Source organism: Equus przewalskii, chromosome 19 (assembly GCF_037783145.1).
Source record: "Equus przewalskii isolate Varuska chromosome 19, EquPr2, whole genome shotgun sequence".
Taxonomy (NCBI): domain Eukaryota; kingdom Metazoa; phylum Chordata; class Mammalia; order Perissodactyla; family Equidae; genus Equus; species Equus przewalskii.
The window spans coordinates 38,634,052-38,659,497 of NC_091849.1; the positions used below are offsets into that span (position 1 = coordinate 38,634,052).

The following is a 25,446-nucleotide window of genomic DNA, read 5'->3' on the forward strand; positions in this document are numbered from 1 at the left end:
GCTTCTTCAAGGTATTCTCTAAATTAAAAGGCTCTCAAAATAATTTATGTTAGTGTCTGCTACACATGTTCAGTAGTCTCCATTCTAATTTTCAGAGAGATGGTCAAATCCTCCACATACATGGCACTGTTGACCATATGGCTTGGTTGACCAAAATTTTGGAGGAAGAGTAAATGCTAGTTTCATCCTACAAGCAGGGAAAGGGGAAGAGTCTATCTCCCGTATCACTTAGATTTGGAGAAGAGGGACATTTAGGGACAGTTTATAGCCATTCCAACAGGACATTGGTAGCCAAGGAGTTTAATGTGGGTGGAGCGGGAAAGATGTGGGGTTGAGAGTCCTGGGCAGGTGCGGTTCGTACTGCCACGTGGGAATCCATCCTCCAGGAGGAAGCACCATGAGAGAGGATAGGAAGACTTCTCAGAAGTAGTCTTGTAATTGATTCTATAATTAGATGATGGACTTTAATTTATTTAAAACTTGTTATTGTTTGCAAAGATTTATGACTTTTTAAAAACTTCCCTCTCTGTTCACTTTTACCCCTAGTACCAGCAACTGGACTTTTGTTGGGAACTTTTAAAATTTGTTCCATGTAAGAACATTTTACATCACTTCTTAGGTGTTTCTGTGTACATGACCATGAGTAAAGAAAACCAAATTATATGGTAATGGAGAAATATGGCTGTTGCTTGGGTCACTCAGTGGCTCAGTGACTTGATTTCAGCTTTACAACATGTGCAATTAAAATTCATGCCTGAGAAAAGTTAGGATTATCACTTCACAAGCATTTGGGGTTACTCACAAGAGCTGAAGATGCAAATACTAAATACACCTATACCCAAACCCTACTCTAGAAGGAGTACCTGCAAGTAGCTCTTGATGTAAAAAATAATAGATGAAGTGAATATAGCAAAATGTTAACAATTGTCAAATCTAGTGATGGGTGTAGGTGGTCATTATACTATTCTCTGTGCTTTTCTATATATTTAAAGCTTTTCATTATAAAAAAACTTGGAAGAAAGATAACAATGCTTTTTATTGTTATCAAGACCTCTAAATTTTAAGGCATACTAATTTTAACTTCTTGGTTCAAAAGACTTGTTTAAATTCGTATGATTTTCAGATCTTTTAGTTCTGGTGTTCTTTTCATCCTAGTAATTTAAAAACTTTGTTCAATTGCTTTACCCACGAATGTACCTTATTATTATTACTATTATCATTATTTTGTTGTTATTGAGCTTTTCATATTCTCTGATGTAGGAATGTTGCAAGTATTATCTTTTCAAATTAAAGAAGTACTGGTAGAATTGAGTCATAGAATTGCTTCCCCCTCATACACCCACTATTTGTATAGTTTCAAAAATTCTTTTTTCCTCATTTTCTTTATTCTTATTAAAAGTAGCCAGCAATTGTTGTTTAATTTGTAGCTGTTAGTTGAGCAGGAAAATTGCAGAGGACTTATGCTTCCATTTCTCATTCAGAAGTTTTATGTTTAATGCTTCATTTTATCATCCTGGTATTGCACTTTAGGCATATCTACTGTTATATATTTTATATATAGAATGTCTGGACATGTGTAGATAAGTAAGAACTGATTGCTCAAGGATCTACTATTACAAATAATGATGTTGAAAATTTGGATAAAGGACTTTTTCCTGATGGACCCATTTGATACAGTGTCAGCCTTCTTCGCTGGGGTTAGGGGTACTTTGTAGACTTGCCGTATTGAGGGTGGAAGGGACTCCTCCTAGGCATATTTTTATTAGAGTGTTTTTGATCTACAGATAACGCATATAATATGAATTCTGACATACAAAGTTAACTACAAAGTAATGATGTCAATTTCCATAAGCCACATAAAATTGATTTAATTATGTCTTAGTTACACCTTATACTGGGGCATATAGTACACTAATTAGTGGTTGTTCCTCCTAGTTTTATTTATTCCATCACCATTAAAAAATCTCTTTATACATTTTATATTGTCCTAGAGATTAAAAGGCAAGTTCCTTGAGGGCGGGAATGGCATTGACTTTAGCTGTCTTTCCTTGTGATTTACATCATGGTTAAAAGCAGGTTGTCAAAATCTCAGGCACATAACTATGTTTACGTTTCAGCTGTGGGACCTTGGACAAGGCATTAACTTCCCCTCCTCTCTATTTTCTCATTTGCAAAATGAGAATAATCATAATACTTTGTTTTATACGGTCTAAGACGCACTTTTTTTTTTTCTTTCAAGTTTTAACATCTCTGTACTCAGAGCACACCTTACAGGCAGTTGAGTTTTATGAATCATTGTGGATGTGACTTGACACTATCTTAGATCATTAGTTCTCCCCGTGACGGGGTAGCGTTAGTTTGTGATTTGTGATTTGTGATGTAAATTCTCAGGGGAGTTTATTTTCCCTTCCTCTCTAGGAGCAAGATGGGACAGGTAAGTTTTCTTGCCATCTTTTTCTCCATGGGTTCTTCTTCGTGCTTACCTTCACAGAGGGGGTATAGCCGATTGGAGTTAGATTCCCCATCTTGGGCATTTTTTTCCTTTCTCAGTAGCAGGTAAAGAAATAGCACACTCTTATAATTAGTGATGTTTTAGATCTGATGAAATCAAACCTACCTTAAATGTCCAACATGGATTAAGGTAATATGTGAAGCACTTAGCCTAGTGCCAGCCACATAGTGAGCAATCAATATACATTAGCGATTGTTTTGTATCTCTGTTGCTCTGCACGGTTCTACTTGTCTCATTTGTTTGTGTGCGTCCCTTCCAGTCTGCTGTGACCTCCTCCGGAATAGATTCCTTATACTTGAATTTCTCCCAATATCCTCAGAACCTGGTGGCACTTAGTAGGTTTGCTGAAAGGTGAATTGAATTAAGTAAACATGATTTCTAGTCTGATCTTTGCTTTTAACAAGCTCTCTGACCATAAGTAAGTCACTTTACACCTCAAGCTATCAGTTTCTTCATCTTTAAAAAGAGCAGCTTCAACTAGTGATCTTTAAAATCACTTTCACCTCTAAAATTTTATTTTTAAATAAACTTAAGTTTAGATGTATACAGAAAAGTTGCAACAATAGTACAGAATTCTCTTCACCCAGTTTCTCCTTTTAATATCTTGCGTTATCTTGGTCCATTTGTCAAAACCGATCTCCTTTTTTCTGTTTCCAGGATCCAGTTTGGGATACCACGTTGCATTTTGTAAAATATGATCTTAAGATTAAACTGTTATTCTATTTTATGTATGTTTAGAGTTTGAATATTAAAAGATATTGGCTATTGAAACTATAAAGATATGATGGAATTCACTTAATATATTTCAATTTTAGGTTTCCATGGCGCATGGAATACAAAATTTGATTAATGCCATCAGGATGATTCACAGTGTGTCAAGATATTATAATACCTCAGAGAGAATGACTTCACTGTTTATCAAGGTAAGTTTCCGAGGGAAGAAATCACACAAGTAACCACGTGAAAAAGTTAACAGTGCTTTCCCTCTGATCCAGAGAGGGGAAATGGGAAGTGTGGGTGCCTCTCAGAATTCTGGATTTTAGTGCTTCCTGTGGACAAGAAAAGAAAGGTGTTGACTGGAGTCAGTTGTACCTAATTGAAGGGTTATCTTTCTCTTTGTTGGAAGTAAGCCCTCAGCCTTTTCGTTTAAATGTAGCTGGTGATTTTCTAATGTATTCATTCAAATAGGTTTGCTTAAGAGCTGAGAATTGTGTCCACTATTAACAGTGCTTCTTCAGCTACCCCCAACAGCACTGTGCTTTGTGTAATGTCTTCCTGTGTAGCGTGCTGTATGGTTAGTTACTTTAACTAATTTGAAAAAACATCCAAGAAACACATGAATAGAATTGCTTTGTAAATGATTCAAGTAGAACATAAATATACAAAGTAACAGTCACATTTCAACTGTTTTTTTTTTTTAAAATCTAAGGTTTAATTACATTGTTATCTCTGCCCTAAAGGAGGCAAGAACCTTAGGATTCTTCCCTGTCGCTTGTCTCTCTCCCTGTTGCATATGTCCCACATTGAGATTTCTAGTTCCATATTATTGTTAATATTTTTTCGGCATATGAATCAACAAGTATTCAGACTAAAATCTAAGTATTGCTAGTTTCTTTGATCACCTCTGTTTTGTGATTTCCATATTTCTTTCGTTGAAAAAAATTCTCAAGTAGTTCTTTTAGAGAGGGTCCATGTGTGGTGAACTTCCTGAATTCCTGCATGTCTGAAGATAGCTTTATTTTGTCCTACCACTCAAAAAATATTAGTTTGACTGGGATTCTAAGTTCAATATAATTTTCTCCTGGAGCTTTGAAGATATTGTCATGTACTATCCAGTATTACTGATGAGAAATTTGATGTTAATCCGATTATTTTTCCTTTGTAGGAAACCTGTTTTATTCTCCCAGAAAGCTTTTAGGATTTTTTTTCTTGATCCTTGAATGTCTAAAGTTTCAAAGTGATGTGGTTCTTTTTACATTTATCTTTTCTATACTCACTAGGTTGTTTTAATCCAAAGACCGTAGTCTCTCTTCGTTCCTGGGAAGTTTTCCTCTTTTGACTTTGATTATTCTCTCCCCTGGAATCTAACTTTTCTTTTCTCCTAACATTTTTTTTTGACCCATCTTTGTTCTTTGACCTTTGGCTCTCTTATTTGCTCTTCGTTTATATCCAATTGCTTGTCAGTTCCCAACTGAATTTTTTATTTTGACAATAAAAATGTCAAATTCCAAGTTCTTAGTTGTTTTATTTTCATCATGAGAAATCCTCTCATATATTTCTCATAAATTTATTTAGTTAAAAAAAGTTTGAAAGATTTTACATATGTCTTTTCTATATTTCCTCTTTGTTGAGTTTAATGCCTCTGTAGCCGTGTTCATTTTCTCCAGTCGTGAGGTAATTCTTGGTTGTCCGCCCATCTTTGCATTTGAGACTCCTCATTTCCCTCCCTGCTCTGTTTGCTGTAATCTGACTCTTGTCGGGGAGGGCCGGGACTTTCTGTTGGGAGGGGAATGTGAATAGCGTTTTCTCTGATCTGTCCTCTTGGGGTGCAGGAGCTGTCTGGGGCGTGGCCACACCTCTCCAAAACTGTGGTTCATACCCACGGCTATGTTCTTTTGGCATATGTCACTGTTGCCTGCTGTGCAAGTTGCTCCAGATTCACTGTTCAGGGTCACAATTGAGGGTCACCTCACATTGTCTCTCATCTTGGAAAATTTCCAGCTGTTTGACTGTTCCACTTTCTACCTTCACAGTATCCTTCTTCAGAGCTGGGTTCTGGTTTTCTCTAGTCTTTTTTTTTTTTTTCCCCTGTAGATTTGATCCTGTGTGCTCTCCATATTTTAGGAGTTCCCCAAAATTTCTGTGCGACAGCCTGCTATCTTGATCTAACCTCCTGACCATTTAAATAGCTGTCTTGGGTTTTTTTTTTTTCACTATTTTTGGGGATGTGAGAAGTGGTTAACTTTATATTTAGTTTGCATGGTGAAGAATCACACTTGGACTGAATCAAGTCCCACTAATTAGAGGAGAAATAGACAAGTGGAAAATATAGTTGACTTTGAAATTTATGGCCCCAGTGACCTTGACTTAAATGCAGCAGGTAAATGTGACTTTGCATTTTCTTTGTTTTGACTGGAGTGCATTTATTTTTTGTTTTTAATAATCCGTGATTAATTCATTCCCTAAGTTTACTATTTATCATATTTTATGCTTGTGATTTTTAAAAATTAAATGAATTTTATTTCTCTCTTTGCCTGTAGTTATTTTGTACTCCTGTTTATTTTAGGTAACAAATCAAATGGTGACAGCATGTAAAGCATATATTACTGATGGAGGAATTAACCATGTATGGGATCAGGAAACACCAGTCGTACTAAAGAAAATTCAGGTTTGTATAAGTATATTTATTTTCATAAAGTAAAGCTTTCACCATATGGCCCAATTTTGTCTACTTTGTTCGTTCACAAAACATGTTAACTTTAAAAACACATTGTAGAGAGTAGCATGTGCATATAAAGAGAACTTCATTAAAATTATCTACTTTCGTTTATATTTGGTGCTCCTTTTAGGGCATAAGTTAGTCCTCATCTTCTCCATGGCTGCCTGTATCAGACACCTGTTGTGTGCTATTTCATATATTCTGGCCCCCACCTCTCACTCCAGCCTCTGTTAATTTCATTTTCTTGCCTTTTTGCATTGCATAGGACCGCCATACATCCTTAGTAGACATGGTGATAGTTGGCATCTGATTTTGATCTTCCTTTGGAAAAAAATGTCTCTAACATTTCCCCATTCATTCTGATGCTTTCATAGGTTTTAAATATATCTTTGATTAGATTAAGTAAATTCTATTCTTAATTTTAGTACTAGGAGATATTTTTTAAAGTTATGAATGGATTAAAAAAATTTTTCTGCACATATTTATTGAGATGCTTATAAGATTTTCCTCCTCCATCTGTTAATGTGATGGATGACATTTTTAGGTTTTCTGAAATGAAGCTATCCTAATATCCCTGGGATAAACTCAAGTCGGTCATGGTGTAATTATCTTTTTTTGAACACTCAAATTCAGTTTGCTACAATTTCGTTTAAAAATTTTTGCAACTATCTTCATGAGGGAGATAGCCGGTAATTTTCCTTTCTCCTCCTGTCCTTCTCAGACTGGGGTCTTACAATGAGTGGGAAGAAGGAGGAAAGAAGTATTTCCCCTTTTTCTATTCTCTGGAAAACTTTTCAGAAAATTTAAGTGATCTGTTTTTTTAAAGTCTGAAGGAAATGACCACACGAGGAAGGCTCCATCAGGAAGTGGTTGTTGGCTGTCTTCATGCACTAATTCCTAGGCTTTCTAGAGCCAAGACCTGAGGCTGGGACTGCGAGGTAGAGCCGGAAAAGACACTCAGTACCCTCCAGGACGTGAACCTCTGTGCTCTCAGGGCTGGCCCTGAGTGCTGCCATCACCATGCACTGACCTCTGGAAGTGGGGCGTAAGAAAGAGTTGCCAGAGGAAATAGAAAATGAAATTGCAGTTAGGATAGTTTCTCATGCTGAAAACACTTGATCCCAAAGATGGAAGAATCAGAATCATTTTGTGGTTCTTGAACTTGGCCATGTAAGATACAAAGTTACACAGAGACAGACCAAGGCAGCTCATAAAGCAATGTTTTAAAACGTCACTGAAAGCAGCTGGTGAACCGATAAAAGGAGATAATGGCTAGTTGACTTGCATAACTAAAGCTTATGAAACGTCCAGTGAAAAGAGGAGAAGTTAACTGTGTAGATCTTGCTTTTGGTAACTCAGTTCCTTCTAAAAGTGAAGCAAAGGACAATTTCTTAGAAGCGTTTTTCTCAGTATTTGAAAGGAATTCCAGATAGTCAAATAAAAAGAATGTTCATCATTTGACGACAAAGAGGCATTTTATTCCTTCTGATATTTCTATTCTTAGAGAGAATTTTCTTGTTTAAATGAAGAGGAAAAAAAAGCAGAATGTTATGGTGGGAGGAGAGAAGTTTAAAAACAGAACAGAGCAACAAGGGCGCAATGGAAAAAAGAGGAAATGAACTGAGTAAGAACATCAGTTGATAATGCATATAGCTGTGATGCAGGGATGAAAAAATTCAAAGAAAAAGAGAAAGCCAAGAAAGAAGCGGAGAAGAAAGCTAGAGCAGAAGGAAAACGGAAGGAGCAAGAAGCTAAAGAAAAACAGAGATGAGCTGCATTAGAGCTAAAGAGAAAGAAGAGTAAGTTAGACAACAAGCATTATTGGCAAAGGAGGAAAAAGATGTCCAGAAAAAAAGCCATTAAATGAGAAAGTCGGTATCAGATCACTATATTGTACACCTGAAACTAATGTAGTGTTACAGGGCCATTATATCTCCATTTAAAAAAAAGGGAAAGGCAAAAACTTTGAAATTCATTGGAAGACCTGGAATCACTTTTCTGATAAGAAGATAGAGCAGGCAAAAATGATGGAAGAAGTGAAAAATCTTACTGTCCTTAAATAAAACACATCATCCACAAAAGAAGTAGGAAGGGCCACTCTGGTAACTGATAGAAGAAATCAACAAGCAAATTAGAAAAGAGAAAGAAGAAGTTGAGGCTTGTATGTGACAAGCATCTAAGAAAACAGAGAGAAAGGTGGAAATTGGTCAGAAGAGAATTGATCTGCAATTACTAATTAAAGCTGTGAGCTTCTTCCTTGCTGGAACAAACTCAAGATGGGAAGTTATTGCCAATTACACGAACACTGGAATCAAGAGAACTGCCAAAGATTTTATTGGCAATAAATAGTCTTCAGAAACTTAACCCTCCTCAAAAAGATGACCTACTACGTGGAGTAGAGCCTCAAGCCAACAGTACACCACCTTCAGAACAATTTGCAAGTCCACGCCTAGATTTCACCTCTTGGACAAGAGAAGAACAGAAGCTTTTGGAACAAGCTTTGAAAATGAGTCCAGTAAATACACCTGAAAGATGAGGGAAAAACAGCAGAAACAGTATCTGGCAGGACAAAAAAGGACTACCTGAAATGACATAAGGAACTTGTTGAGATGGTAAAAGCAAAGACAGATGCTCAAGATCAAGTGCTGAATACAAATAGAGCCATGAAATGACTTAAAGACAATCTTTGTTGTGTTTGCATTTTAAAAATAAAACTGAAAATACTGTACAAAAAAAAGTCTGATAGACTTCATCTAAGTCACCTGGACTTGATATTTTCTGTGGGATGATTTTTAAATTATTGCTTCTTTTTCTTATCATTAAAATTTTTAAATTGTGGTAAAATAAACATATACAATTTACCATTTTAAACTTTTTTAAAAAATATTTTTAATTTTTTTTTCCTTTTTCTCCCCAAAGCCCCCAGGTACATAGTTGTATATTCTTCATTGTGAGTCCTTCTAGTTGTGGCATGTGGGACGCCGCCTCAGCGTGGCTCAATGAGCAGTGCCATGTCCGCGCCCAGGATTTGAACCGACAAAACACTGGGCCGCCTGCAGCGGAGTGCACGAACTTAACTACTTGGCCACGGGGCCAGCCCCTAAACTTTTTTTTTTGAGGAAGATTAGCCCTGAGCTGACATCCTTGCCCATCTTTCTCTATTTTATATGTGGGATGCCTGCCACAGCATGGTTTGCCAAGTGGTGCATAGGTCTGCACCAAGGATCCGAATCGGTGAACCCTGGGCCGCCGAAGCAGAACATGCAAACCTAACTGCTGCACCATCTGGCCAGCCCCCCTATTTTAAACATTTGCAAATGTGTGGTTCAGTGGTGTTAAGTACATTCACAGTACTGTGCAAGCATCATCACCCCATTTCCAGAACATTTTTATCTTCCCAAACTGAAACTCTGTGCCCATTAAACAATAACTCCTTATTTCCTTCTCCCTAGCCTCTGGTAATCTCCATTCTATTTTCTGTCTCCATGGATTTGTCTATTCTAGATACTTCATATAAGTGGAATCATACAGTATTTGTCCTTTTGTGTCTGGCTCATTTCACTTAGCGTAATGTTTTGAAAGTTCATGCACGTTGTACCTTGTATCAGAATTTCATTGCTTTTTATGGCTAACGTTCCATTGTATAGATATACCGTATTTTGTTTATCCATCTATCTGTTGGTAGACACTTGTGTTACCACCTTTTGACTGTTGTGAGTAATGCTGCTATGAACATGGCTGTGCAACCATCTCTTTGAGTCTCTGTTTTCATTTCTTTTGGGGATATACCTAGACGTGAAATTGCTGGATCGTGTGGTAATTCTACGTTTAACTTTTTGAGGACTGCCGAACTGTTTTCCATAGTGGCTGTTCCATTTCACGGTCTCACCAGCAGGGCACGAGAAGTCCAATTTCTCAACATCCTTGCCAATGCTTGTTATTTTCTCTTTTTTCATAATAGCCATCCTAGTGCATGTGAAGTGGTATCTCATTGTGTTTTGATTTGCATTTCCCTAATGGCTAGTGATGGTTGATCACATAAACAGATGTGCTTATTGGCTATTTGTATGTCTTCTCTGGAGAAATGTCTATTTAAATCCTTTACTCCTTTTTGAACTAGCTTGTTTGTTCTGTTTTTGTTGAATTGCAGGAGATCTTTATATGTTCTGGATATTAATCCCTTATATATACTTTACAAACACATTATTGCTTCATTTTTTTAAAACCTAGTTTTTTGACTATTTTTTCTATTTCTTAATCTGTTTTCATAAATTTATATTTTTGAGAAATTTCTTCAATTTGTCTAAAATTTGTAATTTATTGGCATAATGTTGATAATATTCCTTACTAATCTTGGCCTTATTATGTACAATGTCTCCTTAGTCATAAATAATATTATCTTCTCTCTCTTTGTTTTCTTAATCACTGTTGCTCACTCCATCCTCAGGTTCAAAATGACCCATCATCCTTCTAGGAGTTTCTGACTTCTCTTGTTGTTGTTATTGTTATTTGCTGGATTCCATCTTTCCCTCTATAGTTTCTCCATGGTTAATTTTGGGCATGGGAGTAAAAAATAATTTCCCGCAAACTGACCAATTGGCAGGAACCAGAACTGTTCACGTAGACTTTAGCAATTTAGTCTCATAATTCTTTTAAAATCCTTGAAATCGCTAGCCGTTTACTGATTGAATTAGAAATGGAAGCTTTGCTTTTCTGAATTCTAGTTTAACCTGTTTTCTCTTACATGTGAAATTTTTTCAGGAAAATTTTACTGTGTAATTTTTGGGAATAATTTTCAGATGAATTGGAGAAAACAATGAGAATTGTTATTCAAGACCTTATCCAACATGAAGGAATAGGTTGGTGGAGAGGGAGAAATACAAAATAATTCCTGTCAGATGTTATATTCCACGAGGGTAGGGATCTTATCTGTGTTCCCAGCATCTCAAGGAGTTCCTAACACATGGTAGGCACTGATACACTTTTGTTGAACAAGTGAAAAATAATCAGTGACCTCGAAGAAAGTAATGATGTTCTTTTGGAGATAGAGGAGGAAGGATGTGTCATAGCTAGAAATAGATATCAGACCAGTTATTCACAAAACAATGTTTATAGGAATCACCTGAGAAACTTGTTAAAAATATGGATTCCTGAGTCTCACTCACAGAAATTCTGATTTACTGGCTGAGGTAGGCAGACAAGTGGCTTCTCAAAGATATCCACATCATAGTCCCAGGGACCTGTGACTATGTTATGTTAAATGTCAAGGGGGAATTGAGGTTGCAGAAGGAATTGCGGTTGCTAATCAGCTGACCTTGGGTTGAGGAGATGATCCTGGATTATCCAAGTGGGCCCAATGTAATCACAAGGGTCCTTATTTGGTGAAGAGGGAGCTGGAAGAGTCAAAACCAGGGAGATGATGTTATGATAAAGATTAGACTTGGCCGTTGGTGGCTTTGAAAAAGTTTAACATTATTTTTAAAGCTGGTTTGGTTTTTAGGTAATGTTAGCTTGACAAGTGAATTCCTACTGGACCCTAGTGACAATGTCCTCTTGTTTCTCTCTTATAGGTTCGCTAGCCTGGTTAAACTTGCCATTGGTATAACAATAGTCAAATATTAGGATTTCAGCAATGCTCTCATTAAAGACTTTATGATCTCCCTGTGGAGAAATGATGATGGTTGGATGATAAATTAGTATTGCACAATCTTAATGTTTTATATACCTGTATGTAAAGAATTCTGATTAAAAGATGACAACTGAATAGATAGATAATTGATAGATAATTTCTGGCCTCCTAGGAGCTCTAATTAGTCTTGAAAATGTGAAAACAAATAGTGTATGTCATGCTTTGATAAGGGTAAGAGTTAAGGGAAAATAATGAGAATGGAGAAGATGAAAATATGTTGTCAATTAAAAACTATATTAATTTTCACAGGCCTTTCAAAATGCAGGCAGAGAACTTGAATTTTTAATGTTAAAAGCAACAGTCCCTGTTGAGGGGCCTATGTGATCAGTTCTGTGTGAGGGCAGAACTTTTCAATTTTTGACTCCTGAACAAATGTCTCACTACCCTTTCTCCTCCTCCTTTTAATTCTCTCATAGGATTGCATTTTTCTATTCAAGGAATATCAGACATCTTTTCACAAAACAAGGAAACAAATTTTAGAATCCTCAGGGGAGAAATCTTTTGAGGTTTCAGAAATGTATATATTTGGAAAATTTGAAGCTTTCTGCAAAAGACTGGAGAAGGTAGGCATTACGCAGTCACAGTTCCCACCCCCAACCACACCTCTCTGGTTATTTTGTGCTTTATGTAGCGCCGTCGAGTATTATTGTTCAGATCTCGTCTCACTATTGATATGACTCGTCCAATGTTACTCACAGATCACTGCATTTTATTATGCCTTATTTTTTCATTCCCCATTACAGTCTTCTGCTAGTCACACAAAAGCTATCGCAAACTTTCACCTCTCTCAATACCTAAATTCTGCCTCCACCTGTGGAACTTGAACTTAAAAGCCTCTGCTCTTAACCATTGTATTAGGCTGAGAAAAAGTGTAAGATGAAATACCTATGATACCTGGCAGAACCCAGTACTTGTGTCATATCTGGATGTATGGGCCTCTTCTCTTTCTAGGCTAGTATACATGGTGTGTATATAAACCTTGTGATGTCTTTGCTGGGCAGACATGGGTCAGAAACTTCTGACCTTTGATTCATTTATTAGGACTACCAGGGGAGGAGTGATATTTTTTCAGGGCATATAAAGCAGCCCATACCAGAGGCTCCCTGGAGTCAGTCTGTATAAGATATCACCTAGGTACCATCCTCCCCACATCCCCACCATTTTGCCAGCTCCCTAGGTCCTGGTAGTATTTAGGGGCCCGACCATCATTTGCTGGAAATTGGTGGAGGCATTACACAGGTTGAAGGACTTTTCCTAGACGTGTCCAGAAGTCTATTTTTCATTTATAACCTCCTGATCCAGCCAGGATAGGAAAATATGGGTGATGAAGAGAGCAAGGTACTGAGTGGGTCTTTTATACATGCTTCTATGGGGCTGTTTTTGTTTGTTTCTTTAGCAACTTTATTGAGATATAATTCACATACCACACAATTAACCAATTTAAAGTGTACAAGTCAATATTTTCTAATATAGTCACAGGGTTGTGCACCCATTACCACAATCGAATTTTAGAACATTTCATTCCCACTGAAAGAAACCCTGTACTCATTAGCAGTCGTACTCTATTCTCCCCTCTACCCAACCCTAAGCAACCACTAATCTACTTTCTGTTTCTATAGATTTGCCTATTCTGGAAATTTCGCATAAATGGAATCATATAATATTTGGCCTTTTGTGACTGGCTTCTTTCACTTAGTATAATGTTTCCAAGGTTCATCTATGTTGTAGCATTCTTTTTTATTGCTGAATACCATTCCACTGTATGGATATACCACATTTTATTTATCCATTCATTAGCTGATGGACGTTTGTGTTGTTTCCGCTTTTTGGCTATTATGAATAATGCTGCTATGAACATTTGTGTGCACATTTTTATGTGGACCAATGCTGTCATTTCTCTTGAGTATATGTATAGGAATGGAATTGCTGGGTCATATAGCTACTGCCAAACTGTTTTGCAAAGTAGTTTCATCATTTTACATTCTCAGAAGCAGTGTATGAGGGTTCCAATTTCTCCACATTCTTGTCAACACTTGTTATTATGTCTTTTTTAACTTAGCCATCCTAGTAGATGTGAAGCGATATGTCGTTGTGGTTTTGATTTGGATTTTTCTGATGACTAGTAGTGTTGAGTGTCTTTTTAAGTGCTTATTGTCCATTGCAGATTTTCTTTGGAAAAATGTCTGTTTAAATCCTTTACACATTTTAAATTTAGTTATTTGTAGTTTTATTGTTGAGTTATAAGAGTTCTTTATAAATTCTGGGTATGAGTTCCTTATTAGATAGGATTTGCAAATATTTTCTCCCACTCTGCGGGTTATCTTTTCACTTTCTTGATAGTGTTCTTTGAAGTAGATGGTTTTTAATTTTGATAAAGTCTAATTTATTAAGTTTTTCTTTTGTTGCTTGTGCTTTTGGTGCAATATCTAGGAAACTGTTGTATAGGGCTATTTTGTGAACAGTGGGGATTTCTTGGGGGCTAAAGTCCAACTATAAGAATATGTGTTGTTGTTGTTAGTGCCATTGAGTGGGTTCTGATTCCTAGCAATTCTGTGCACAGCAGAGCAGAACCCTTCCTGGTCTTTTTGTGCCATCCTCTCCCCTGCCAGTGCTCTCTTTTTGCCCCATCCTCTCCCCTTCCAGTGCTCTATCAGACAATGCTCTGCTGCCATTCATGACCAACTTTTTGGGAAGTGGTTGGCCAGGTCCTTCTTCCTACTTTGTCTCAGTCTGGAAGCTCTGTTGAAACCTGTCCACTGTGGATGATCCTGCTGTATTTGAAATACCCATGGCATAGCTTTCAGCATCACAGCAACACGCAGTCATCACAGCATGACTACTGACAGACAGGTGGTGTGGTTTCCTGACTGGAAAATGAACTCGAGCGGTGGCTGTGAGAACATCAAATCATAACCACTAGACCACCAGGCTGGCAGAAGAATATTGGCATGGGTTAAATTAAAAAGTAGACCCCATTGGTCAGGACCTCTTCCACAAAGATGCTTGATGTTTCTGAATCCACTAGACTGTAAACCTGGGGGTGGGTGCGGGTTACCTTTAATTTTTCCAGAAGCCAGGATTCTTGTCAACCTGGGTGCATTTTACACTTGGCAGAGTTTCAGGGCTGGACTTTAATGGTTAGCCCTTTAGCAGCAAAGATCTTTGGTTGCAGGTCTAATGCTGGGCATAATGGACCTAGATCTGTGAAGCAGCAGCTGAAGCAGTCCTGATGCTAGAGGGAGTGGGTGGTAATGGCCGGCTGCATTAGCTACTCCCCCTGCCCTACCTCTGGAAAAGCCCTGCCTCTTGTCTTAAGAATACAACTTCAGGCTACAAGGGCTCCAAACCAGATAATGCAGCACCCCCTAGAGGCCCCACTTGAAGTGCATCCTGATTACTAGGTTATCCCAACTTCCCTGGGCTAACAATCTCTTGGCTAACTAGCATCTCTCCCAGGTGTAAATGGTGGATATTGGTGTCCAGATTCTCAAAGATGGGACTATAAAACTTACCCTGAAGTGTGGTCAGGATTTTGTATAATCCCCTACAGGCGATTGCTGAGCGGTCTGGATGGGCTTCCCCTAATGAGTGGGGCACAGTAGAGACCACAGCTGGGCTACCCCCATGAACTTTTACATAGTTGAAGAGGAGGGTCAGAAAGGCAAGCTAAGTCAGAGCCTGTTGGGGAAAGCTGAGATTCAAATGTCAGGATGACCGAGTGCCAAAGTCAAGCGACAGACAGGACTGAGATTGGGGTTGGAGAGCCAAGACCTCAGAGTTGGGTAGAAATGTTGGGGATCTTTAAGGAACAAGTGAGGAAGGTCTGGTGTATCAGCTTCAGGTGCCTAAAATACACCTTGTTTTGGTAGATGGAGACTTGACGTTGCATTGAGTGTTAGTCTGTCCTAAGGAAACAGGATTAAGTGTGTACAATGTCCTTTGTTTCTTCCTCATCTTCCTGCCATGTAAATTTTGGTGAATATTGGTGTTTCCGAGAGCTCTGTCTTTAGTTTTGTTTTCTTCTCAGCCTGAAACAGTAATGTTCTCTTCATGGTGTGTGGTGTTTGGAGGACTCCTCTGAAAACAGGTTTCTTCTGTTTGGCCATTGGACAAATGGGCCGGCCCAGGAGAGCTTTGGGCATTCTTCTCTAAGGCACGAATCAAAAGGGGGAGTCCCTGATGAAGATTAAGGACCTGAGTATCCAGTAGACATGAAAGATTTCTTTTTGGTGAAGTAGATTGTGTTGGTACATTGAGATGGTGGCAGCCATGTCTGAATAAATTTCGTTATGAGGGTTTCCCAGGGCTCTTGGGCGTCAGAAGTGACTGCAGTCATCCTTTAGGATTCTGGGGCCTTTTCTTTATCTGAATGCAGGTACAAAGGGAGAACTGATGTGAATTTATGCTAGTGTCAGCCTCTAGCCAAGTGAGGGCCGAGAAGAAGGGCAAAGCTTTTGAATCCAGTGATCCAGTGAAATGATTTTTAGAAAATTCTCAAGAACAAAGGGATGAAGCTCTTTAGACATCTGCAAGGGCTTTTACTCAAAATATTTTCCCCCTCTTGAAAGACAAGGTGATCAAACTGAGAAAGGTTGTAAACTCTCTCTGATGTGGCAGAATGTCATCTGTCTTAAACGGTCTAAGAGGAGTAATGGCCAGGACAGCGATTTGTCTTCCGTTTTATCTCCTCTGGTTGGTTTTAGGTAAATGACTCGAGGGCCTGTTTATTGGTCTGTTTTTTAAATCAGCGATTCATTAAGAGCTTCTTGTAGTGGAGGGTGGTAATTTCTCATTTTAAAAATAAACTAACACTTTTCTCTTTAAGATTACAGAAATGATAACTATTGTGCAAACATATTCAGCCTTGGGTAATTCTACCATAGAGGGAATAGATATTATGGCAATAAAATTCAAAAATATCTATCAAGGGGTCAAGAAAAAGCAATATGACATTCTGGATCCAAGAAGGACAGAATTTGACACAGATTTCTTGGAGTTCATGGCAAAAATCAATGGTTTAGAGGTAAGTACTTATACATATTTTTACCTTAGTAAAGGTGAAATATGATCAATAGTCCCGGAATTCACATATTTACTATTTATTATAAGTTACTCTTGCAAATTGATCAAAAATATTTGCCAGTGTGAATAATTTTATAGCTAGTCCACAAAATATTGTCCATCTTTTTTCTTTCAATGAAAACTGAGTGTATTCAATACAAGATGTCAGTGAATAACCAGAAGCCCAAAGGGCTATTGTCACCAGGGTTTATTTTTAGTTTACTTTAAAATTTGTATTCGATTTCTGTTGTGCCAAGGAGCCAATGTCATTTTTCCAGTCTAAGAGAACATTTGTGATCCTTATTCTTTGTTTTAAATGTGAAAAGATTTGAGGAGAGAGTAAGCAGATGGATCAGTCTCCCCTTGGCCCTGCATTTTGTGGCCGCATTCTCTTTGCAGCTTAGAGAACGGCTCTGAAGAGACCTTCCTCCTGTGTGTCAGAGCTTAAGGGACACCAGAGGGATGAAGGGTAGTTAGAAATTATGTCAGGTGAGACTGTGACATTTCTCTCTCACCTTTTTGGTTTATATGACCTCAGTTACTCTCTTACTGAAAACTGCTGAAAACTTGGCTTTAGTCCTGGGGAATGGTCTCCTCTTTGCTGCAGAATGTCCTGGAGACACAGGGAGGGATGAGAATACACTCTGTTTACTTCCTGAGTCTGAAATTCTTGCCACAAAGGTGAGGAAAATTATGTAATTTTTCTAATTTATTTTTTTAAAGACTTTAAAAACAACATTACATGTAATCTGGGCAATCTAAATAAGAAAGATCCTAAAATTCTAACAATAACACTTTTTCTTTTTGGCTTAGATTTCTTTCCAGGTTTTTTTTTTTTTCTTTGAGGAAGATTAGCCCTGAGCTAACTACTGCCAATCCTCCTCTTTTTGCTGAGGATGACTGGCCTTGAGCTAACATCCATGCCCATCTTCCTCTACTTTATCTGTGGGACGCCTACTACATCATGGCTTGCCAAGCAGTGCCATGTCCACACCCAGGATCTGAACCCATGAAACCTGGCCCGCTGAGAAGTGGAATGTGCGCACTTAACCACTGTGCCACCAGGCTGGCTCCTCCTTCCAGTTTTTGAAAAGTAGACTCTAATATTAAGATATGTTATATTTTATTTATTACTTTTAGTGTTTGACTAGTTGAGCAGAGTGGAGTTTGCTTCCAAAATGCTTTGGGAGTTATATCTTGATGGCAATGGGAGCTTGTGGTTTTTTTTTAAATTAATGCCTAAATTATTTTTATGAGTTATTAATAAAGATTATATGTTATAAAGGCTTTACTGTGGTCTTAGATGCAAATTTTAGCTTTCAGTAAATTTGGGGGCCAAATTAACTTTTTAATATTTAAAAAGAGGTATCAGCATTTTAACTTTCCTTCCTTTTCCAGTGTTGGTTAATGGATGTGGTATATATCAGTAGACCATACTGATATAATCTGTAAGTGAAAGTAATTTGCAAGAGTGCTTCACTTCCATCGGTTGGGTACCAGGAGTCCAGAATTCACTGCTAGGGATGGTGGGAGTGTCAGAAGATATTTTCTGCTACTTCTTCCTCCTTAGCACTGACAAAGAGCTTTCTGAGAGCAGGAATGTTGGAAAATGACACCTGTTGACCCTGGGTGTCTGTTGTGTCATTACCTTGCTCTACCAACATGCTTAGAAATTCTAAATGTCCCAGAAAAATGTGGTTAGTAAGGGACATTCATTCCTTTCATAAATTCTTTAGGTCAGTAATATCCTATAAGCAATGAATGGCAAATGCAAGCTACATATGTAATTTTAATTTTCTCGTAGCCGCATGAATAATAGTTAAAAGAAGCAGGTGAAAGCAATTTTAATAATATATTCGACCCAACATATTAAAGATATTATAATTTAAACATAATATAAAAATCATTGAGATATTTTACATTCTTTTTTTAGTACGAAGTCTTTGAAATCTAGTGTGTTTTTCACACTTACAGCATATCTCACTTCCAAGTAGTGACATTTCAAGTGTTCAGTAGCCACGTGTGGCCAGTGGCCACCATATTGGACAGTTCAGTTCTAGATGCTTGGATGGTAGGTATGTTTAAGACCGTTGCTTCTGTAGGAAAGTCATTTGTTGTTAAAACTAATCTCTTCCTTAATGCCCCAAATCATTTAAATGTTAATATTTTATTTTAGGTACAAATACAGGCATTTATGAGTAGCACTTTTGGGAAAATCTTATCTTCTCAGCAGGCTCTTCAGTTGCTTCAAAGGTATTTATAATACATTAGGCAGTATAGTTTCTGATGGGATAACTTTATATCTGAAAATACAATTTCAAATGAGATGTTCTTGGGAATCTCTTCTATGTAAACTTTAAAACTTATAAACCTTAATCTTGCAGTTACCACTAAATAGACTGGTAAAAATTTGAAATATAGTATTTTTCATTGCATTTTTTTTGTAGCAGTAAGTCTTTCAATAAGAAAATGAAATTATTTCACATGTTCCCCCCACAGCTATGTATTGTATTTGAGATTAATTTCATAGCTGTTATTAGAAAGGGAACCAATAATATTTTAATTCTGCATACTGGCATTATCATTAAACGTAGATCCCCAAACTTTCCATTTTCTGTGCTGAGTGCCCCTGCAGCTTCTTTTCCTCCTATTCCTGGCAGCATGCTCACCTAAGAGGCAGGAAAGCCTGGATTAGAGGGACGAGCTGGACCAGAAGCTGTTTTCTTCCCGCTCAGGACGGGCTCGTGACCCATGTTTGGGACCCTTTAGGCACTCTCCTCTGAGAGCTAGGGTATCTGGGTTTGGATCTGGTTTTGCCATAGTTCCATGTCTCTGTGATGATGGATCATGCCTCCTGAGACCTCACCTCATGAGACCATCATAAGAGTCCAAACAGACAAAGTGATTTTGACAAGTGACAGTACTGTACAGACAGATGACGGGTACCATTTTCTTGGCAATTTCTCTCTCTGTCTCTGTCTCTCTCTCTTTCTGCTTCTGTCTCTTTCTTTTTACCTATAGTATGCTGGTGTCAGTTCATTTTTTTGTCAGGACGTTGTGGTTCTAGTACTTCCTGTGCATCATTTAGTCTCTAAGTGGAAGTGGTATTTGGCTGACAAAATCATTATCGGATTATGGCTATTTGGAATTATGTGAGCATTAATATTGGCAGAGGGCCAGTCAGTGAGCTCCCCTCCATCTCTGCTAAGCCAACTCTCCACTCATCTTTTCAATCTCAGTTTGGATGTCACTTTCTCAGGGAAGTCTGTCTTGACTCCCCAGCCTTGGTGGGTTCCCCTGTTGCATACATTTCTAGCGCCCTTGTAATTTAAATAGTTATTTATGTGACTCTTGACTGATATCTCCCTTTTCCATGAGATAACTGTAGGCTCTCAGAGGGCGGGAACCACACCTGTCTTGTTCATCACTGTATCCTGGGACAAGGCATGAAGACTGTATAGATATTTGTCTAATGAACAAATGGATTTTTAGGGCTGCAATAATTCTTAAGTGTGTTTCTCATTTACTTTTTAATTATTCAACTTCAATTACTTTTAGATTCCAGAAGCTGAATATTCCCTGTCTTCGAATAGAAATAAACCACACAGTTGAGCGAATTCTTCAGTATTATGTGGCTGAACTTGAAGCTACTAAGAAGGCAAGTATCATGTTTATAAATAGAATGGTAGTTTAGTACAAAAAGAGAACTACTCTGAAAGTATTTGCCATCCTTATCTTGTGCCGAGCGCTTCAGAGCTGTCCTTTCACCGCTCAGTGGCTTTGATGCTCCTCGCTGTATGTGGGACGGTGCTGACAGTGCGTCACTGGACAGCCCGATTTGCGCTCCTTTGCTCTTAAGAACCGTTTTTTCAAACAGCATTTGTGTGTGTATAGGAAAGCCCATTTAAATTAATACTTTTGTGTATAGAAATATGGACTCTGGAGAATATTATGACAGATATAATGTAGCCATGTGCTTCTTCTTTTAAATACTTCCTTATAATTTGGGATAAAAAGAAGAAAAAATATACAAGCAATGTTTAAGAGATAATTACGTGTTCTATATTGTAAACATCATGTTTCTGAGCCTCAGGTTATCATCTCTGAAATGCACTTACGTGTTTATTGACTCTCCCCTGTGTATAAAACGTAAATAATGATAAGACATCAATACAAATATAGCTGTGTATTTTTTGCCTTTTCCATTGTATTGAATTTCAAACATTAATGCTAGCTCTTTAATTACAGCTTTATCATTCTCAGAAAGATGACCCCCCTCTTGCTCGCAACATGCCCCCTATAGCAGGAAAAATACTTTGGGTGAGGCAGCTCTATCGCCGGATAAGTGAGCCCATCGACTATTTCTTTGTAAGCTGATAGATAGTTAAATTTACAGTATGTGGATTATGATGGTTTTTAGGACGAGAAATATATTTTATCCTATAATATCCATGTTCAATAAAGTAGTTAGAGCTAATTCTTTCACTGGGCGAAGAAAGTTTAGTTCATAAATATGCTTGAGTCAGACTAAGCCAATTCTTTCATGTTTGGTAGATAAGCCTGTTTAATTATAGTTATCTCTACAGGGGTGAGTCTTATAACTTTATGACTTTTAATAATGCAGGACACTTTATAAAAGCTTTTAAAAAATGATTGTTTTGAAAACAAAGTACAGGCCTAGTGTTGAAGCTCACGTCTCTGTGTGAACAGATGAGTCACTGATATACATTAGTGAAGGTGAAGAGACCCGCAGAGAGGACGTTCCTGAATGGAGAACAGACCACAGCAGAGGATAATAGAGTACATTCATTCTCTGTGTCCCTGAGATTATTAGATTTCTGACGAACACCAGGATACTCTTAGGCTCTGTTGGCATTCTGAAATGGCCAGTTTGTCTTCTCTTTGATTTCTCTTCTGTTTTATTTTTTCAGAGACAGAGTAGCAAAGCAGAGTTGGTTTGCTTGGTGTTGTGTCTTATGCCTAAATATAGAACAAAATAGCCACCAAATAATAGTCTTGCAAGTGATTTTATTATTTAGGCATTATTAAATATTACATTTTTGTTGTTTCTGTTTGACTGCTATCATTTCTTCTATTGTTCTCAATATTAAAAAAAAAAAAAAAGAAGTTAAAACCCTGGTCTTAGAAAAGAGGCCAGGATGGGGGCTCGATTGTTGATTGACTCTGCAGTGGCAGAGCAGATTGCCCTGTTTTTCATATACGTGAATCAGAACATGAACTTTCCATTTTTATGTGAAGAAATTTGGTTTTTGTCCTTTGATATACAGCTAATTTTTTTAGTGCTGGGATTTAGGAATTTGCCCTGATATCCACAGTTCAAGGAAAATCAGTCCATTTTATCTTGTCCAGAAAAATGGGGAGGGAATAGAGAATTGGAGGTCAAGACTCTCAATGCCTGGGGTTGGCTTAGGCCTGGAGACTTCCTTTTAAATTCTTTATTTCCTTTTCCAATTTTCCCTTTCACCTGAGTATGTTTCCTTACTTCCATCTCTGGCCTGTATGGCTTTCCTCATCTGTTTTACTCTGAGGCAAAATCTAAATTGGTAGCATAATTATTTGTTGTCATTTTAAATATCAACAGCTTTATGGTTTGGATATGAAAACAATCAGCAGTCTTTTAAACACAGATCTTTTTTTTTTCCTTAAAAAACAGAAAAACTCAGAAATCTTATCCAGTGTGGAAGGTAAAGCTGTCATTCGTCAGTATAACAAAATTTCCTATGTTCTGGTGGAATTCGAGGTGGTCTATCACACAGCCTGGGTCAGAGAGATCTCGCAGTTACAGTACGGTGTGTATAGGACTATGTAATGCTGCCCCAGAGGGGATCTTAGGGGATTTTGAAAGGGTTCATGGTTCTGGAAAGGTTTTTATGTTCCCTTTATATAATCTTATGATGGTTAAAAATCTAGACTTGGAGATGATACAATTATTTATTTTTACAGCTATTAATAATATTCTAATTTTATAAACAAAAATTGCCATGATATACTCAGATTATGACTTTCTTCTGAAAAACAGTATTTAAAAGTAAATGTCAAGACTCTCTATACGTATTACTCCATAGATGTAGGAGAGTTTTCATGTTCGGTTTTGTCGTGTTGTAGATTCAAATCTTAGTCCCAATCAGGGGAGAAAGAATTGCAGGTTGCTTGTCTTCCGTCCTCCCTCTCTCCATCCCTCCTTTCCCTTCTTTTCCTTCCTCTCTTCCTCCCTCCCTTTCTTTCTTTTTTTTCCCCTATAACTGAATTTAATTTCAATTTTGAGCTCCAGTAAATTAAGAGTATTAGGGCAGTGTCTAAGTACCTCTGAGGGATGTTGGGCAGAGTTAAGTGAGAGGTGGGGAGTGAATGGTCCTAAGCCATCTCCATCCGTGCTGGCATCCCCTGGGATGTTGTCATTGTATGGGCTCAATTGTTGGTCCATTCAGGTTCCCACTTTGTCCCATCTGGACCCTAAGCTCTTATCTGTAACCGTGGTGGAACCCTGACTGTGTTCCCTGGGAGAAAGTTTTCTCCCTCCCATGGCAGGATCAGCAGAACACAGGATTGAGGGACAGGAAGCACAAATTCTGCGGTTGGTCACTGGGAATGATGGTGGGAGGGATTTCTCCTACTGCTGCCTCTTGGTTCCAGACCCATATATTTTAGCTGCTGGGGACACAGCATTGTATACAGGCCGTGGATTCACTGCATCTTGGAGGACAGGGCCCCAACCCTGCAGTGTCTTCCCCAAATGGCACCTTAGTTAAACCTTTAATAGGCCACTTCTATCAGGCCAGCTGTTTCTGGGTAATGTGTATGGCAGGATTCTATGGATCCTAATGAAAGCCTGCTAATGGAGCAACACTCTCAAAGGAGCATCAAGACAAGGTTAAAATTCACATTATGGAAGAGGGCAAAAGAGAATTTTTACAACTGAAAGCTGGAGCATGTGCTATTCTGCTTCTATAATACCGTGCACTTTTCTACTCTTTTTTTTTTTGCTCCTGCTGACTTTTCCTCTTATCTGCATGTGTTCAAAAATAAGTTGAACAGTCACCTGTTCCATAAAGCCCTTCCTTATTATTTGTGGCAGGTAATAATATCTTCCTCCTCCAGACTCCTCCATACACTTTATCTGCAGTTCTTTATCATGACACTTATTGCTTTATAGATCTGTCTTATTTGCCCTACGCATTCCAAGGATACTCTCGATGTACTTTCATCTTTATATCCTTTCAATAGCAGTCATAGCTAATATTTACATAGTGCTTATCATATGCCAGGCTTTGTCTAAGCACTTCACGTATGCAACTTCCTTTAATCTGCATGCCAACCCTACAAGGAACTATTATTATCCTCATTTCGCAGATGAGGAATCTGAGGTACTGAGAGGTTAAGTGACTTTCCCAAGATCACACAGCTAGGAAGTGGCAGAGCCAGGATTCAAATCTGCCTCTCATGTGAACAGAGGCCAGTGGAAATGCTCTGGAAGGCTTCTTATTGTTATATTGATGTGACTGTATTTAACTGTATAGGAACTCGGAATAACGATTTGGGACCTCGTATTGGCCTTTTTTAGTTGGTTGCTCTATGAAGTTCCTCTGATGATGACTGACCTGGAATGAAACACTCGCTCAGTCCTGGAGCAGATTTCCTGGCTGTCGTTATTCTTAGCGGTCTGGCCGTTTTGTCCTTTCAAGAGCACTCAGTACAGCCTTAAGGAAGACAGATTGTATTAAATGAATGTTCAAAGGTTATTTTGGAATTTACTCAGGAGAATAAATGATTTCTAGCCAAATTTTAAAAAGATTCCAAATGAATTGGATATTTTAGTTGAAGTCTTCATGAAACTAGCATCATTAAGAACCACATCAAGACTAATTTTATCTGATGAGTATAAGTCAACTAACTTCAAAGGGCTATACAGACTATTGTACTAGAAATTTGACGCAGCCACATTCAATGGAGTAATATGAGGCTTGGAAGATACAGGTGAACTTCCCCTGTTAGTGGTGGTGTTAATACAAGATGTAAGTCAAGCTAGCACTTACTAGTCTATAAGTGTGTTATTATTATGACTTTAGAAGTAACTCATGTTAGGCTAACACTCTAAGGCACTAACTGGGATTATGTATTCTAATTCATAATAAAAAGCGTATCTGAAAATGCCTATTTATATGAATGGTGTTCATGTAGTAGTTCAGATGTAGTGTAAAAAACCCTCCACATTCTAGGAGTTCACACTTAATGGTGTTTAGTAAATATTTCTCAGTTCTTATATTGAGTATAGTTCTCAGAAATTCAGGGTGGAGATTTAACTCATATAACCCTCCTTAAAGAAGCCAGTTTGGGGGTTAGGCGTGGAGAAAGGTTTGAAATCTGTGAGATGTGTCATATTTTGTCATTGGGCACATCTTCTGGTTCTCTCCCAGGGGTTAAATCACAATTTATAAAAATAAACTAACATTGTAATATAGCTGCCTTAGACTCACTCAGAAAAGTATTGCAGTTCAGAGCACAAAGGCACTCTGTTCTTGGTCCATTTTTATCTCTCTGGATCTGATTTATGGCTTTGCAGACACTCTGCATTCATTTATCTAAGTTTTGAGTGCTGACCATGTGTCAGATACTCAAACAATGTCAAAACTATTGTTCTGTTCTTAAGGAGTCAGTAGTCCAAGGGGAAGACAGGCATGTAAACAAGGCTGGAAGCAGAAAAGAAATTCAGAATAAGTAATGTCA

The 25,446-nt window shown here is 37.9% G+C and overlaps 1 protein-coding gene and 1 pseudogene across 1 annotated transcript in view; both read left to right on the forward strand.

Annotated features, from left to right (window-relative positions):
- DNAH8 (dynein axonemal heavy chain 8) overlaps window positions 1–25,446 on the forward strand; it is a 283,921-nt gene that overhangs the window by 31,776 nt on the left and 226,699 nt on the right. The window contains exons 10-17 of the mRNA XM_070586021.1: window positions 3,328–3,435; window positions 5,799–5,900; window positions 12,057–12,203; window positions 16,466–16,663; window positions 18,878–18,954; window positions 20,260–20,359; window positions 20,950–21,069; window positions 22,376–22,511. Coding sequence (XP_070442122.1) covers window positions 3,328–3,435; window positions 5,799–5,900; window positions 12,057–12,203; window positions 16,466–16,663; window positions 18,878–18,954; window positions 20,260–20,359; window positions 20,950–21,069; window positions 22,376–22,511 — 988 coding nt within the window. The remainder of the gene's footprint in view (window positions 1–3,327; window positions 3,436–5,798; window positions 5,901–12,056; window positions 12,204–16,465; window positions 16,664–18,877; window positions 18,955–20,259; window positions 20,360–20,949; window positions 21,070–22,375; window positions 22,512–25,446) is intronic.
- Window positions 7,039–8,669, forward strand: LOC103553086 (dnaJ homolog subfamily C member 2-like; annotated as a pseudogene).